Source organism: Peromyscus leucopus, chromosome 15 (assembly GCF_004664715.2).
Source record: "Peromyscus leucopus breed LL Stock chromosome 15, UCI_PerLeu_2.1, whole genome shotgun sequence".
In the NCBI taxonomy this organism is placed as follows: Eukaryota; Metazoa; Chordata; class Mammalia; order Rodentia; family Cricetidae; genus Peromyscus; species Peromyscus leucopus.
The window spans coordinates 63,239,384-63,255,877 of NC_051076.1; the positions used below are offsets into that span (position 1 = coordinate 63,239,384).

At 40.2% G+C, this 16,494-nt stretch overlaps 1 protein-coding gene across 4 annotated transcripts in view; it reads right to left on the minus strand.

The window, feature by feature from the left end:
* Slc35f5 (solute carrier family 35 member F5) overlaps window positions 1-16,494 on the minus strand; it is a 35,664-nt gene that overhangs the window by 4,638 nt on the left and 14,532 nt on the right. For 2 of the 4 annotated variants that reach the window (XM_028874917.2, XM_028874915.2), the window contains exons 8-14: window positions 15,418-15,499; window positions 14,115-14,202; window positions 10,603-10,667; window positions 7,795-7,899; window positions 7,119-7,278; window positions 4,700-4,790; window positions 538-692 (exon numbers count right to left, since the gene is read on the minus strand). In XM_028874917.2, the coding sequence (XP_028730750.1) occupies window positions 538-692; window positions 4,700-4,790; window positions 7,119-7,278; window positions 7,795-7,899; window positions 10,603-10,667; window positions 14,115-14,202; window positions 15,418-15,499 (746 nt within the window). Of the gene's footprint in view, window positions 1-537; window positions 693-4,699; window positions 4,791-4,817; window positions 4,916-7,118; window positions 7,279-7,794; window positions 7,900-10,602; window positions 10,668-14,114; window positions 14,203-15,417; window positions 15,500-16,494 lie in introns of those variants that run through there. The other 2 variants (XR_005093039.1, XM_037211471.1) reach the window with 2 other exon arrangements.

Below are 16,494 nucleotides of genomic sequence, written 5' to 3' on the forward strand. Positions count from 1 at the left end.
CCCTTCCTCTTGAGTTGCTGAGATTACAGGAAAACACAGCCACACCCACCTGCAAATATCATTCTTTAAAAATCTATGCTGTGATCCCAGTGCTCAGAAAACTGAGGTGAGAGGATCAGGAGTTCAGGGCCAGGCAGGGTTACTAAGACTATATTTCAAAAACAAAAACAGGGCTGGGAGGTGGCTTGGTTAGTAAAGTGCTTGCCTCACAAGCATACAGAGACACAAATTCCATCATCCCTAACCCATGTAAGATGGCCAGGCAAGACAGAAGCATCTGTAATCCCAGGGGTGGAGACAGGAGGGTCCCTGGGGCTCACCGCTGCCAGTCAGCTTAGTCAATCTGGTAAGCCTACCCAAACTAGCCAACACCAGCGAAACACTCACAAACTAAGGTGGAGCTTAGGGAAAACATCTGACATGGACCTCTGGTCTCTCCTCATGCACGTGCACATACATGTAGGTGCATGCAGACACAAATGAACGAAAGAATGCACACACACAAGCTTAAAACAATCTTTGTGGGATAAAACATACCTCTGAACTCGATGTTTTCTGCATATAAAGGCAAAAATTCTTCTGACTCCAACCATCACAGGATCCCAATTATTATAATGGCATAGGAGAGTAACAATAAAAAAAGAAAAGAACACAGGGATAGCGCCTGCAAAAAATAACCAAGAAAACTGCACCTAAAACAAAAGATTCAAATAAAACCTCAAAATTATCATTAAGGCAATTTTTACCTTTACTACACATTAAAATACCAAGAAGACAGACTAAACATTGATAATACGTTATGAGGTATTATTATATAAAAGGATTTAGGACTTCACTTTACAATTCTACTTGCCTAAGTAACTAGTAGCAATAGTTACTGCTCTAAAGGAATGGGCAAAAGAAAAGCAACGAAAATCTGCCGGTATTTGCAGATGCAGTGCCCAAGGTGGGGATGTCCACAAATGGGCTTTCTGTCTCCAGCACCATGGTGCCCATTTCCTCTGGAATGGTCACTCCTGCTCACAAGTGTATATTTCTTCCTCAATTTCTAACACTATCTTCAAAATTTCAGATTTGAAAATAACCATTATGTTATAGCTGTGTTAACAGTTACATCAGTTCTTAGTGTTAAAACCAAGCAAGACCCTTACAGACAACTTGTGCAAGCCTTTTTGAATAATTTGTAATAAATTCTAATTATTTATAATTTTAGTCTTTTGTTTTGTTTTGTTTTTAGACAGGATTTCTTGGTGTAACAGCCCTGGCTGTCCTAGAACTTGATTTATAGACCAGGCTGGCCTCAAACTCAGAGATCCGCCTGCCTCTGCCTCCAGAGTGCTGGGATTAAAGGCGTGTACCACCACCTGGCTATTACTTATAATTTTGAAGATTTATTTACTTATTTTAGTCATGTGTATGTATATCTCTGCTGGTGTCAGCAGGGGCCAGAAGAGAGCATTTGTTTCTCTGCAGCTGGAGTTGTAGGTAACTGTGAGCTCCCTGACATGGATGCTGGAATTTGAACTCAAATCCTCTGAAAGAGCAACAAGTGCTTCTCAACCTCCAGCCCCACAAACTCAAATTATAACACTCAAAACTGGTTATTTCTCTATCAACAGATGAAAACATGCTCAGAATCAGGTCCAGAGAGATAGCTCGGCAGGTAAAGGCATTTGAAGGCAAGCCTGGAGACATGAGTTAATCCTTGGGACCCATACAGTGGAAGGAGAGAACTGACTCCTGGGGGTTCTTCTCTGACTGCCACGTATACACTATGGCACAAATCCATGCGCGCACACACGCACTAATGAAAGAAGTTCAGAATTAACTTCTGACCAAGTGAACAGGAGCAGGCAAGAAGCCAGGCTTCAGCACTAAAGAGCCCTCTGATGCAACCCTTATGATCCTCTCATCCATCACCGATTAAGGTCCTCAAGAAACTGAAGATAATGAAATGTCATAAATCTTAAAAGTCCATCCTTTGTGTTTAGAAGTTACCTTTAGTGTCTAGATCTGACTAAAGCATCCAAAACAATTTTCCAAGCAGCCTGCACTGACTACTGAGACTGATGAGGGACACAGTGGTGATCTGTTTTAAAGAAGGAAATAGCCATTCCTGCTTGCTAAATGAGGAAAAAATATTTGTCCTCTTCTGACAGTTCCAAAGAAAAATAAGGGACAGAAGAGATGGCTCAATAAAGTGCTTGACTTCATAAGCATAAAGAATTAAATTTGATCCCCAGAATCCTAATAAATATTCTGGGTGATCCTCTGAACCCTAATTAAAAAACTTGGGAAAGGTGGTGCACTTGAAATCCTAGCACTTAGGAGGTGAAGCCACAAGGATCTCCGAGCCCACTGGCCAGTTAGTCTACTCAGAGAGCCCCAGGGCCCAAGAAGAGACAGTCTCAAAAATAGCTGGACAGCACCTTAGGAACAACACCCAATGCTGTCCTCTGCATGCATATACACACATGTACTCATTCAAACATACACATTCACAGAAAAGAAAGGGAAAAAGGAGAGTTTTCATAGGGAAAACACCCTCTGCTGGAAAGCACACACTGGCCCATTACCACCACCATTAACAGAGAAAACAAAATAATCCTCCAACCTGATTTGTACAGTACATGCACACAGAGGTTCAGTGACCCACAGAACACCCAGGAATGAGTCCTCATTAAGAGAAACCGAGAAGTACACAGTTAGCTATCAATGTATTGATAAAAACGTAACATTTTTTTGGAATGATTACCAGAACATCTAATAATCTACAAATATCAGCACAGAATTATTTTGTAAAGATTTATTTATGTGTATATGTGTGTGCCTGAGTTTATGTGTGCCACACGTGTACAGGTGCTGGCAGAGGCCAGAAGAGGGTGTTGGATCGCCTGCAGCTAGAGTTACAGGTGGTTGTGAGCTGCCTGATGGGAACTGAACCCAAGTCCTCTGTACGAGCAGTAAGTGCTCTTAACCAGAGCCAGCTCCTATCCCTACAGAATCATTTTAAATAAAAAATATACACATCACTGAGATTTTTTTTGCCTTTATCCATAAGGTACACAAAGACCTAAATAAAAATGGCACTAAAAATAAGGTTACTAGAACACACTAGAAACCTGCAGCTTTCAAATATTTCCATTTTCAAATTGCATTAAGCCAACACACATGTGCACACTATGATTACTTATGACTTAAAATATTCAAATTCCAAATGCAGAGTAAGTGGCTGTATCCCTCCTGAAGCTTTAGGCAAAGGCACACTTCTCTCCTCTGCCCCCTTAGAAGCACTAAAGAAACTTTTTCCATAGGGTGAGGTAGCACATGCCTTTAATTCCAGCACTTGGAAGGCTGAAGCAGGTGGATCCCTGTGAGTTCAAAACCAGTTTGATCAATGTAGTGTGTTTCAGACCAGCCAGGGTAATACAGTGAGATCCTATCTCAAGAAAACAAAAGAAATTTGTAACTCATTTCTCTAGGCTGCAGTCAGAGATGCCTCAGAGTGTTTCAGAGTGTTACTTCTGCACCATAATTTATCATCAGAATCCCCATGGCCAGACCAGGACATTGTAGAAGAGGGCAGGGACACCTTGGCTAACTGTGACAGAACTGAGCATTCTCCTGGAGTTCACTTCGACAGCAGTGTTAGCACAGCGTTAAAGCAAGCACTGGTGCTGACCTGAGAAGCCAAGTTACCCACACCAGTGTGCTAGAGCAATCGCCTATTGCATACAATGGACCTATACCAAAGACACTGGGAACACAGAGCTACCAAAAACTAGAAGCCCTGAATAAAGCCACTCCCCTTAACCTGGAAATTAATGGGAAAATAATGGAAGACCAAAATTAAGATTATCTGTTTCTTTTCAATTTTTATTAATTTACTTATTTTTTTAGTGTGTATGCATGTGCATATGTGTATGGGTGTATATACATATGATATGCCCATGACTATAGAGATCAGAACCTTGGCTGCTGTGGTGGTTTGAATAGGTATGGCCCCCACAGACTAATGTGTTTGAATAGTTGGCCCATAGGGAGTGGTACTTTTAGGAGGTGTGGCCTTGTTGGAGGAAATGTGTCACTGTGGTGGTGGGCTTTGAGGTCACATATGATCAAGCTATGGCCAGTATGGGACACAGCTGTTTCTGCTGCCTGCGTATCAAGATGTAGAACCCTCAGCTCCTTCTCCATCATTATGATGTCTGCCTGCATGCCAACATGAAGACAAAACTAAACCTCTCAAACCCCAGTGAAACATTTTCCTTTCTAAGAGTTGTCAAGGTCATGGTGTCTCTTATAGAAACCTAAGATGGCTGTCTTTCCTTGGGTGATGTTTTTTGAAAGGAAGTCATTTACTGGCTTAGGACTTCCCCTTGGGCTAGCTGGCTGGTCAGTGACAGTGAACCCCAGGATTCCTCCTTTCTCCACCTCCCCAGCGCTGGGATTACAAGCATACAACACTACTCCTGGCTTTTTTTTCACATGGATTCTGGGGATCAAGGTCCAGTCCTCACACTTGTCGAGTCTCTCTACTGACGGAGCCATCTCCTTCTCCCCACTGTCTGTTTCCTTTTAGAGGGAGAAGCATCGAGTGTCACCCACACCTGCTTCCCGTACTACTAAACACACCCTGAACTGTCCCCGTGTCTGCTGTAGTGACGTCCTAGAGTGTCACAGTTAGAGCCTGGCTTACCTTTTGCATGCACATGTCGGCTATGATGGAGAGAGGTATTGTAAGGCTTAGTGCAAGTGTGCCTATCAACGATGAGGTAAGAAAGCAGCCCCTGGAAAGAAGAAAGGAAACATAATTTCTCTATTAAAAACATTTTTTAAAATGCCATGGAATAAATTGAACCAAGATGTCCTATCCTATAATACGTGCCTGAGAGATCCCAAGCAGAGGTGAAAGCTGAGTATGGACAGAGATACAAAAAAATAATAGTTACTAAAATGACTCCAAAGTTTGTCCTCTACTATTTAGAAATACAAACATGGAATTATACAGTGATCTGAGTGCTTTATACTATTTTTGAGATCTGTTTGCATATATTATTCAACTTTGGATATATATATATTATATTTCATTAATTTAAAAAAATCACTGAGCAGAGTTTTTAGTTTTTTGATGATACCTAACAAAACCACATTACCTTTCTTTAGATTTTAAAAACTAATTTTTAAATTATGTATATAAGTGTGGGTCTGTACATGTGAATGCAGTGTCCTTAGGGACCAGAAGAGGATGTGAGATCCCTCTGAAGCTGGAGTTAGGCGGGGGTAAGCTTCCTAATATGGATGCTGAGAAGTGAATTTAGGTCCTTCGCAAGACCAGCATGCACTCTTAAAGACGGAGACATCTCACTAGCTCCCAAACAGAATTATTAAAATTGAAATCACACACAAACTTTTAGAAACTGATAAGCCTTTGCCACAAGGCCCAGCTCTCTGGAAACTTCAGTGTGATAGAAACAGTGTAAGACTATAATGGAAGTCTCACACACTCCATATGGGATACTGTGTTCCAACTTATTTTAAACTTATTGTCATTAAATGAGAAAAATTCTAACATATTATAGTATGCTAGCATTCCAAGTTAACCCATTCGTGATTTCTACATCTGACTCATTCATTCGTAAAGCTCCGAATATAAACGTAACAACAACAAAAAAAAGCCTGTGAACAACCAAATATTCCCACGCTCCCTACGTAAGCAACACCCCTGGAATCACACTAAGAATCAGTGAATTCTCACATCTCACACAAACATATGATGTCCACTAGTCCATGGCTACTTTCAACTGTATAACACTAGGCTTTATATGTTCACTCATACATGTTCATGTGTGTGCATGTGCACTCAGGTGTATGTACACATGTGTGCATGTATCTGTTTTACTCTTCACCTTATTTAGAAGACTAGTTCTCTCACTGAACCTCGGTCACTGATTCGGCTAGACTAGCTGGCTAGTGAGTTCCATGGCTCTTCCCATCTCTGTGCTCCCATGCTAGCATTAGAGATGCACAACACCTTGCTTAGGTATCCAAACTCAGACCCTCATGTTTGTGCAGCAAGAACCTTATCAACTGAGCTATCATCCCAGCCCCCAACACTATACTTTAAAAAAATCTTGTGCCGGGCGGTGGTGGCGCATGCCTTTAATCCCAGCACTCGGGAGGCAGAGGCAGGCGGATCTCTGTGAGTTCAAGGCCAGCCTGGGCTACCAAGTGAGTTCCAGGAAAGGCGCAAAACTACACAGAGAAACCCTGTCTCGAAAAACCAAAAAAAAAAAAAAAAAAAAAATCTTTTATTTATTGATAATTTCATATATGTAAACCAACTCCTTGAAAGCATTTTTACAAATTTAAACAATTTGTATTGTCCTAGTCGACTTCAGCTCTCAACACAGCCCAGAGCAGTGATCTAACCTTCCTAATGCTGCAACCTTTACAGTCCCTCATGTTGTGGGTGACCCCAACCATAAAATTATTTCGTTACTACATCATTAACTGTAACCTTGGTACTGTTATGGATCGTAATGTAAATATCTGATATGTAGGATATCCGACATGTGACCCCTTTGAAAGGGTCGTTCAGACCTCCAAAGGGGTCATGACCCACAGGTGGAGAACCACTGGCCTTGAGTCATCTGAGGGAGTCTCAAAGAGGGATTGGTTGACCTGTGTCATGTCTGTTAAGACTGTCTTAACTGATGATTAATGTGGGCAGGCCTGCCCTGACTTCCCTCAGTGATGGACTGTGACCTGGAAGTGTTAGCCGAGAAACCCTCTCCTCCCCTAAGTCACTTTTGGTCAGAGTGTTTAGCACAGCAGCAGGAAGGAGACCAGAACAGTATTAGTTCACATAGTTATATTCACTCATTTATTAAGCCAACACTTTTGAGCTTCTTTCTATGTATCCTCTTTGTGATGGACCCACAGAAGTTAAAATCAAAGTCCCTGCTCTATCAGAATAAATATATCCGATTACAAGCACCCCTGTGGAAGGGAAGCACACAGAAGGGACCCTCAGAACTCAGAAGACACGGAAATGTCCAACTACTCCTCAGTCAACAAACCGACAACAAAAGGAGTGCAGAAGAAACAGCACCTACCACAACCAAAGAAACTCGGAAAGAACTGTTCCGACGAGGCCATTGATAACGATACACAAAAGTACCACTTTATTGGGAAACTCGAAGTCCTCAAAGCCAGTATAATGAAGTAGAAAGAACCCCGGCCATAAGAGCAGCAGATTAAACAGACCTACAAAACCTGTAGAAGAGACACAGGGTTAAAATCATGGCTGATTTCAATTTTCCAGACTTGGTAACACTATTAGAAACAGATCTCACAAAGGGCTTCAGTGGCTTGCTTAACTGGAACTTGTGTTGGTTTGAGGATTAGTTCTACCAACAGCTCAATTCCAGGAAAAAGCAGCATCAGCACCTGGTGACTGTCGACTGCGCTTTGGCTGGGCAGAGGGTCAGTCAAGTGCTCTCTGCTCAAACACGAGTGCAGTCTCAGCACACAGCTGTGCTCACGTCTACCCTCAGCTCTGGGGACACGCAGACATGGCTCTCTAGGACCCAGTGGCCAGCTAGTCTGGCTGAACCGTGAGGCCCAGAAGGTTCCGTGAGAGACCTTGGAATCCACAATATTTCCAAGAAAATAAAAATAAATAAATAAAAATCATATGGAAGAGGAAAAAGGCCTCCACAGTCTCTCAAAAAATAACCTATGAATTTATAATTTCAAGTAAATAGCCTAAAAGGTTAGACATATACTTGCCAAAGAACATTGGAATATCCAATTTATCTTCTCTGTCTACCTTTCTCTTGATCATCACAATGTACACAGCATAGAGCATGGCTCCAGCAAGGGACCAAATGGAACCTGTAAAAACCAACACATGATTTAAGCCCTTCTATCCATTCATGAACTCATTCAACATACATCACTACATATACTTAGAGACTAATAATACATTGAATACTAAATTAAGAAATGAGAATGCAAAAATGAAAAAAAAGAAAAACTAACTCATTCCATCCAGCTCCTCCTGCAGGATAGGAAGGAACTGAATGGATAAATAAATTTATACAAAAGCATTTGCCTTAGTGACCTAACTGAACACCCACATGAAAGTCAGATAAGTAACATTTTGTCTTTAATTTTGAAACATGCACTTATTTCTATCTACATCAGTGGATCTCAACCTTTCTAATGCTGTGTCCACTAATACAGTTCCTTATGTTGTGGTGTCCTCCAACCATAAAATTATTTTCGTTGCTACTTCACAACTATAATTTTGCTCCTGTAATGTATCATAATGTAAATATCTGTTTTCTGAGGGTCTTAGGTGACCTCTGTGAAAGGGTCATTCCCAAAGGGTTGAGAAACCCACAGGTTGAGAACCACAGCTTTACAGGAACCATTTTAACACAGATTTCTCTCCATCTCTAAGCCATTGTTGACCTGTTCTTCCCATCCCTCCAAATGGATTTCCAGATATTTGCTGCCACATCCATAAGGCCACACCTCTTCCACCCAGCATCCTTTCTACTCTACCAAATTTCCATTGATTTCTCTTAGGTTAGACAATGGAATGTCTACTAATATTAAATATGGTATTATGGGTTGGGAGATATCAGTGGGCAAAGCACTTGCCACACAAATATGAGGACATGAGTTTGAATTCCTATGACCCACATCAAGTCAGACATGGAAGTGCACGTATCTGTAATCCAGCCCTCCTGCAATGAGATGGGAGGCAGAGACAAGAGAATCCCAGGAAGTTTACAAGCCAGCAGCCAGGCACACACAGTGGCAAATAACAAAAGACCCCAAACAAGGTGGAAATCAAGGACCAACACTTGAGGTTGCCCTCTGACCTCCACACAAGCATGGTGTCTCATATGCATCTATATTAACACTCACGTATACACATACACATACCATATACTCATACAAAGATAAAAAAAATGCCATTAATTTATTCTCTAGTGGCTTTGTTTTGTAATTCCTGTATCTTATTTTCAAACCAAGAACTGTTTGAAAACTACAGCACATAATGTTTTCCTATAATTGGTTGATAATGTGCAATATAATATGAAGCTCACAGTGTGTGACTAATTCCTGTCTTCATTAACTTGTGCTCAACAACCCTTAAGTAAGTCTTCATAAACAATTACCAATGCACCAAGTGACCACTCAATACTTTAATCTAGTCAAAGAACAATATTTATTAATGCTATTTTTTATTATCAAAAAATTTTAAAGCCTATCAACAAAATCTTACAAAATATATATTATGGGTTTTTTTAATTTGGATTTTTTGTGGTTTTTCGAGACAGAGTTTCTTTGTGTAGTTTTGGTGACTGTCCTGGAACTCACTCTGTAGACCAGGCTGGCCTCGAATTCACAAGAGATCCGCCTGGCTCTGCCCCCCCCAAGTGCTGGGATTAAAGGCGTGCGCCACTGCCACCACTGCCTAGAGAAATTAACTAAGTTGGGCTCTGCCTTTGTTTTTGCTAAATCCAGGCAGTAGATAAAAATTAAATGTTTACTATAATAGTAACTGTTAAGACAAGGAACAAGACTGAATGAAAAAATTAGTGAGGAAGACAACAGGATATTTATTTCTATACCCTCACAGTATCTCCCCACAAGATGCTTGCTACTTCAACAACTAGTCACCTCGCCCTGGTGCTCCCTGACAGATACTACTTTAATACCGACATCACTAGCAAAAGGTTAAAGCAATGTCATGGGTCTGCAGAGAAGGCACCAACACCAATCAGATCAGGAAATATTACTGTCATGGTATTACTACCAATCTGTACAACATCAATTTAAATAGAATTCTAGATGAACCCCAACTAGAATGGAGAAACACTGTACAAGATAAATAAGCTGTACCCTTCATTAGTGTCAAACTCACAGAAGACAAGGAAGACTGCATTAGGGTTCCTACTGAAAGGACATTAGAGGAACAAGACAACCAAACGCAAATCAATACAAGATCTCAGGCCATTAGAGGAAAGATGGTTACATTAAGGATGGGTCTACGGCCCATAATATCAAAATTAAGTGTTTACTGTAGTAGTAACTGCTCATGAAAGGTACAAAAGTGGATGAGAAAATTAGTAGAAAAAATTAGATTTTTATAATTGCTTTGTAGTTACGTAAGTTAAAATGTTGGGAGAATCTGGGTGAAGGTCATATAATAGCCTTTGTTTTTGGTTTTGGTTTTTAAGCATCACTTCCAAAGGGAAAGTTCAATTAAAAGACAAATTTTTAAAGACCCTTGTTACTGGGTCAGTACGATGGCTTAGTTAGTAAAGAGTGTTTGTTTCCAAGCCTGGAACCTGAGTTCAATCCCTGGCGACCACAGTGAAAGGAAAGATTTGACTCTTACAGATTATCCTCTGACTTCCACACATAAGATGTGTCACATGCATGTGAGCACACACACACAAATAAATGTAATAAAACTAAGTGTCTGTTAGTGACATGCGGTGTGTGCATGTATCTGCATGCAGAGCAGTATGCACAAAGCTTGTTTGAATGCCCAGAAGAGCACAGTCACGTTCTTACCTATTGTGTCTCTTCCAGCAGACTTCTCAGACCCCGACAGATTCACCAGCACCACGCCTCCAATGCTGTGAAAGTAACACCCATTACTGATGAGCAATAATAAGCTCCTAAAAGACTAATCATCTAGATAAAAACTAAGAGCTCGTCTTAACTTTGGGTAAAACTGTCTGAGAATGTGGTGATTTTACTGATGAGTGCTCATGAGCTCACCAGCACAGTACAGGAGAGTGCTGCGCTGACAGGTAATCCTCACAAATGCACACTCATGACTTACAGGGAAGGAATTCATGGAGAGGTGAAGGAACTTGACCAAGACCGCATGACAGGGCTGGAACACAGGCAGCTTGTCCTCAAAGCCCAACATGTTTACATGCTACTGTCTTAATTATGGAAAAGATAACTTGTCATCCCTTTGTCGAGCCTTCTTTCAAAGAGAGAAATAAGCCAATTCCACATAAAGCTAGCAATAGCACTTTTCCTGCAAGTGAAACCTAAACAAACAGCAAGGCTGTTCTTTCACATTAACCCCAGGATTTTAATGAACCAAAAGACGACCGAAGGCTGTGGAGAAGTCAGGCCACTGATTTAGTTGACTGTCACTGCTGAGCACCTCGAAGGAGTAAATCAGTGTGTTCCAGGGGACAAGATGGGCGTTCCTCTTCAAGGAGCTTGCACGGCCTTTCTACTTCTGGGTAGCTTATTAGTTGTGTATATTTTTTTCAACAAACAGAAATGCTGCAAATTTAGAAGACAGTCCAATTCTCTTGCCTACTGATCAAAGAGACTCAGCACATTTGAGAAGTAGTATGGAAAAAGAATATTTTCCCCCTTATGGAACCATGTAATTAGAAGCAAACAGAACAGTCCTTACACTGGATCTTCCTACTCTCTAGCGCTGGTGTCGGGTTTCCTGCTATGATCATTGTTTGGATTACAGTCAGCTGTTGTTTACTGAGTTCCCACAATATAACACAAACCATTTCATTTCCATTCAGAGGATGATGCCATGATGGTGCCTAAAGAGACTGAGCACACGCTCTTGGAACCAGTTTACAAGTTTGACCTCATCCATCCGCATAACAGACCTATGAGACAAATTCCACTGTGATCCTCAGTTTACAGAAGAGGAAACAGGCAAAGAGATTTTAAAATAATGTGCAAGATCTCAAAACTAGTCATGTAGGTGGGAGTGGATCACAGACAGCAGAATGTGATTTCCGAACTTTCATCAGATTTCTTTCAAGGCTATAGCTATATCAAATTCTATGCATGATCACAAAAATCCAATCTCATTGTTTAAGGCCAATTCAGTACAAAGTAAGTATTAAATAGTGTTTATTGGAGTATTCTCAAGAGTGAAATTACACAAGTAAATTAAAATCAATTACCCTAAACTATAGTGAACTTTTTTAAAGCGTAGGAAGTACTTTAGACTGTGGCCACGAGGTTTCTCTTACAACTCTGCTGCCCCACAGCAGCCACAGATGATAAGCAAATGAATGAAAATGATTGTATCTTGATAAAACTTTATTTATAAAAACTGGCAGGCAGCTGACGTTAGTTTCCTAGTCCTCATTCTCAACCTACTTTTACAAGAATATTCTGTCACAGCACTTGCACACTCAACATTTTATATCCATTCCCTTCTTTATCAAACCTTCCTTTATTACATGGTACTAAGAAAAGTTAAAAACCAGCATATATATTTCAGGTAAAGTTTAATAAAACCTTATTTACTTCCCCAACACAAATGTATTATATTTCCAAAATGCAAAAACATGTTTGGTTAAAACATCAGTCAAGCATACAGAAGAATATATCCCTGGTAGTTATAAAGACTAACTATAAATCGGTTGGGTCAGCCAGAGTGTCACTGAAACAGTCTTGACCAGCTTTCCCTTGTGTCTAAAAGCTGTAATATATAGAATATATTATATGTAATACAGAATATAAGAAGAGCGACCAGTCTTCTACAACTGCCAACCAAGTGCTAGTCCCTCAGATACTTTTCAGACACAAAGCAGAACAGTTCTAGTTCTCTCTGCTGGACCAGGGCTTAGGGGAAGCAACAGAACTCTGACTTGGTCTCAGCTACTGCTACGAAAGTCTCATCATTAAGTGCTTCTGTTACATTCTTTGCTCTCTCATTTTCCAAAAAGAGCTGCTTTGTCAAACTAAAGCATCTCCTTTGAGTACTGTCTATGGGAAAAGCTAGGCTCTTGGCAACACACAGAATCTGAAGTCAAGTTTCAGCCTTTAAAGGTTTATAGCCCAGCAGAGAAGACAAGAAAACCAAGCTCACAGTTACATATGAAAGAATGAACATAGTTATTGACAATGTGGCTGCTGTGCCAAATGAATTAAACAGAAAGTAAGTGAAAAATCACTGCAGGCTAAGATAACTGGAGAAGATCCAATCGATTTCTAGAAGAAAGGGACAAATAAAAGCCAACATAAAAAGAGGACTTGTGTCAGGAAAAGGAGATAGACAACTGATGATTACATTGGCAAGTTACTGTTAAATGTGAAAGTTAATTCAATACTTAGTAATTTTTCAGTCAATGAGAACCAGTGCATGAGAACCATAGCTGTCCTGGGACCTTTCCCTCCAGTTACCCTAATGTGACCCAGTGCTAAATAGCATCATGTCCATGGGAAGCCTTTCTTTGCCTCATCTATCTTTGCTTATGTATTATAACATAAATTGTTTCAACATCATATTTTAAAGACTTTATTATTTATGTCTACATAAGTGTATGAGTGCATGTGTATAAAAATATGCATGCTTGTGTATGTGCAATGAGAGACAAGATGAGATGTTGGATCTGTCAGAGAAATGTGAAATATTATTTTAACTAGCCAAAGATGTCTTACATTTGTTTATGCTGTGGAATATTTAACTGTTAAAGTGTTTCATTTTTTTGCTGTTTGTTTACATGCAGTTGCATGTTTTTATGTAAGATTTTCTTTTTTATTTTTGCTAAGTACCTGATTGTCTAAAAGAGCGAATATCAATAGTAGCAAGAAAGGTATGAGCACAGCAGAAAAAAAAAAAAATTAAAGAAAGAGAAGAAATGAGAAGGAGACACACCAGGCAGAAGCACAACCAGCAGATACGAGAAGCAGTGAAAGTAAGACATATAGAAAGAAAGGTAACAAACAAACAAACAAACATAAATAAATAAATAACCCAAAGCAAAGGTAGAAGAGAAACAGGTTAATTTAAGTTAAAAGAACTAGCCAGAAATGAGCCTAAGATAGGCTGAGCATTCCTAACTAATAATAAATCTCTGTGTCATGATTTGGGAGCTAGTTGGTGACCCAAAAGAAAAAGCCTAGTACAAGAGAACGCACTATAGGCTTTGTGGACTAGCCAGTTTGCTGCATGGGTGTTTAACTCTGACTCCCAGTCTTCATGATTGTCCAAGCAAGCTCTCTTAACTGCTGAGCCATCTTCCCGGATCTAAATCTTATTTCTGAGCAGAACAAACTAGCATATGTTATATTCTTACCTTAAAATTACAGCTAATAGCTTAGAGAGGGTAAATCTGTCTCCACTGTTACTCGGAAATACAGCTGCAAGGATTAAAGTAAAAAGTCCTACAGGGAGGAGGAAAAAGACAGACGCTGGTAAGTTTACTTCTACCACCAATACCGAGGGCGACATGAGCAAATCACATATCTAACTTTTAAGCTAATTGTTTTGCTCTTTTCGAACAATTAATACTGCATTTATGTAAGTGGAAATGTCCAAAGGTCAGATTAAGAAGAGCTTCTAAACTAAGCCACATCTATTCTAACAGTACAGATAAGGGTAGGCCTACTTATTTTTAAACTGTAAGTACTAAGTTGAGCCTGCAGAGTAACACTGACCTCATCAGTCACGCCTGTGTTCTAAGTTATCTCTACAGCTTCAAAAATACTTCATTTATCTTCCAGATTTGGAAGGTGAGTCAATGTGAAAAAATAAAACACCTACTAGAGTGCAAATTTTAGATATGAAATAAGCAGTGGTATTTAGCCAAAAAATCTAGAAAAAGATCTCTGAAAAGGAAATATGCAGGGAAAGACTACCATAGAGGGAGGCTAGGCCTAGAAAACCGTCACACACTGCAGAATAAAACCACAAAGGGCTGGGTGTGGTGGTGCACACCTTTAATTCCAGCACTTGGGAGTAGGAGCAGGCAGATCTCTGAGTTGGAGGCCAGCTGGCCTACTAAGTGAATTCCAGAATATCCAGGACTACAAAGAGAAACCCTGTCATAACAAAACAAAAACAAACAAACAAACAAAACCCACAGGAGGCCAAAGGAAAGCATGTGCCTAGCATGTACAGACCTAAAATGCGTTCATGAATTGAAGGATAAAAAACACAAATACCCAGTGTGTACTTGTCGGGAGTGAGTGCCAGCATGCACAGGCCTGGGTTTGATCCCCAGCACTGAACAAAAATCACAGCCAAACAAAGAACTAAAAAGTACCTGAGGGATCACCAATAGCACAAAGTTCAGGCAGTCAACTGTAACCATGTAAATATGGTTGTGCATGCCTCTAATACTGCTTGGAAGACAGACACAGGCAGGAGGATTGCCACAAGTTCAAAGCCAGCCTGGCATGACCTATACAGTAAAATAGTCAGAGCTAAATAGTAAGGATCTCAGTAACAACACCTCCCCCACCCCACAGTTACTTATAATATACTGATGTACAGCATAACTAAAAACTTAGAAGATAGAATTGTGTCTAGGTACATACAAATATCACTAGATATGCATGCATCCATTCATAATACAGATTTTAAGACACATTTCTTACCAGACGTTGAAGACAAAATATTCACTATGGCAACCTGTGTGTCTGAAAGTGCTTCTTGATATGATAAATTTGCCAAAAACCACTACACAAAAAGAAAAGAAAGTGAAACCTCATGAAAAATATTTATATCTGTCTGTTCAATTTACAGTCGCCCCCCTTCTAAGCACTATTACTATATGACATTTGTTTTTTGTTTTTAAGATTAAAAAAAAAATCAAATGTTTATGTGTGTATCTGTGGGGATATTCGAAGTTGCACACAGTGCCAGCAGAGACCAGCAGAGGGTGTCAGATCTCTTGGACTGACACACAGATGGTTGTGAGCCACCCAGTATGGGTGCTGGGAACTAAACTCTAGTCCTCTGCAAGAACAGTGTGTACTCTGAACCCTGAGCCATCTCTCCAGTCCCCATAAGTCATTTCAAAAGCTGCTCTTTGAGAAAAAAAAAAAAAAATCACAGGCCCCAAAATAAGAACAAACATTAATAATCATACCTAAGATCTTGCTACTCAATTCCCTGAAGACACTAACAGGCCAGACAATGACACAAACCTATGACCCTAGCACAAGGTTGGGAAGTTCATAAATTCCACAAGTTGCAGACTAGCCCCTGCTAGTGAACCTTGTCTCAAAAGACAATTAATTTAAATTAAGTTGCAATAAAAACAAAACCAAACCAAACAAACGAACAAAACAAAAAAACCTGAACTTGTCTAGCATGCAGAGAACCTGGTTTCATTTCCCAGCACCAACAAAAAATAACTAACAAAAGCTGTTTTTTTTTAAAAAAAGACTTCAGAGCTGGAGAGATGGCTCAGTAGTTAAAAGCACTTGCTGCTCTTGTAGAGGACCTGGGTTTGGTTCCCATCACCCACAATGCATGCCTCCTCAGAACTTCCTGTAACTCCAGCTCCAGGGATCTGACACTCTCTTCTGTGCTCCACAAGCGCGCACGCGCGCGCGCGCGCGCACACACACACACACACACACACACACACACACACACACACACTGCTCATTCACACACAGAGACACATAATTTAAAAAAAAATCAGCATTCAGAGACTGTGTATGTGT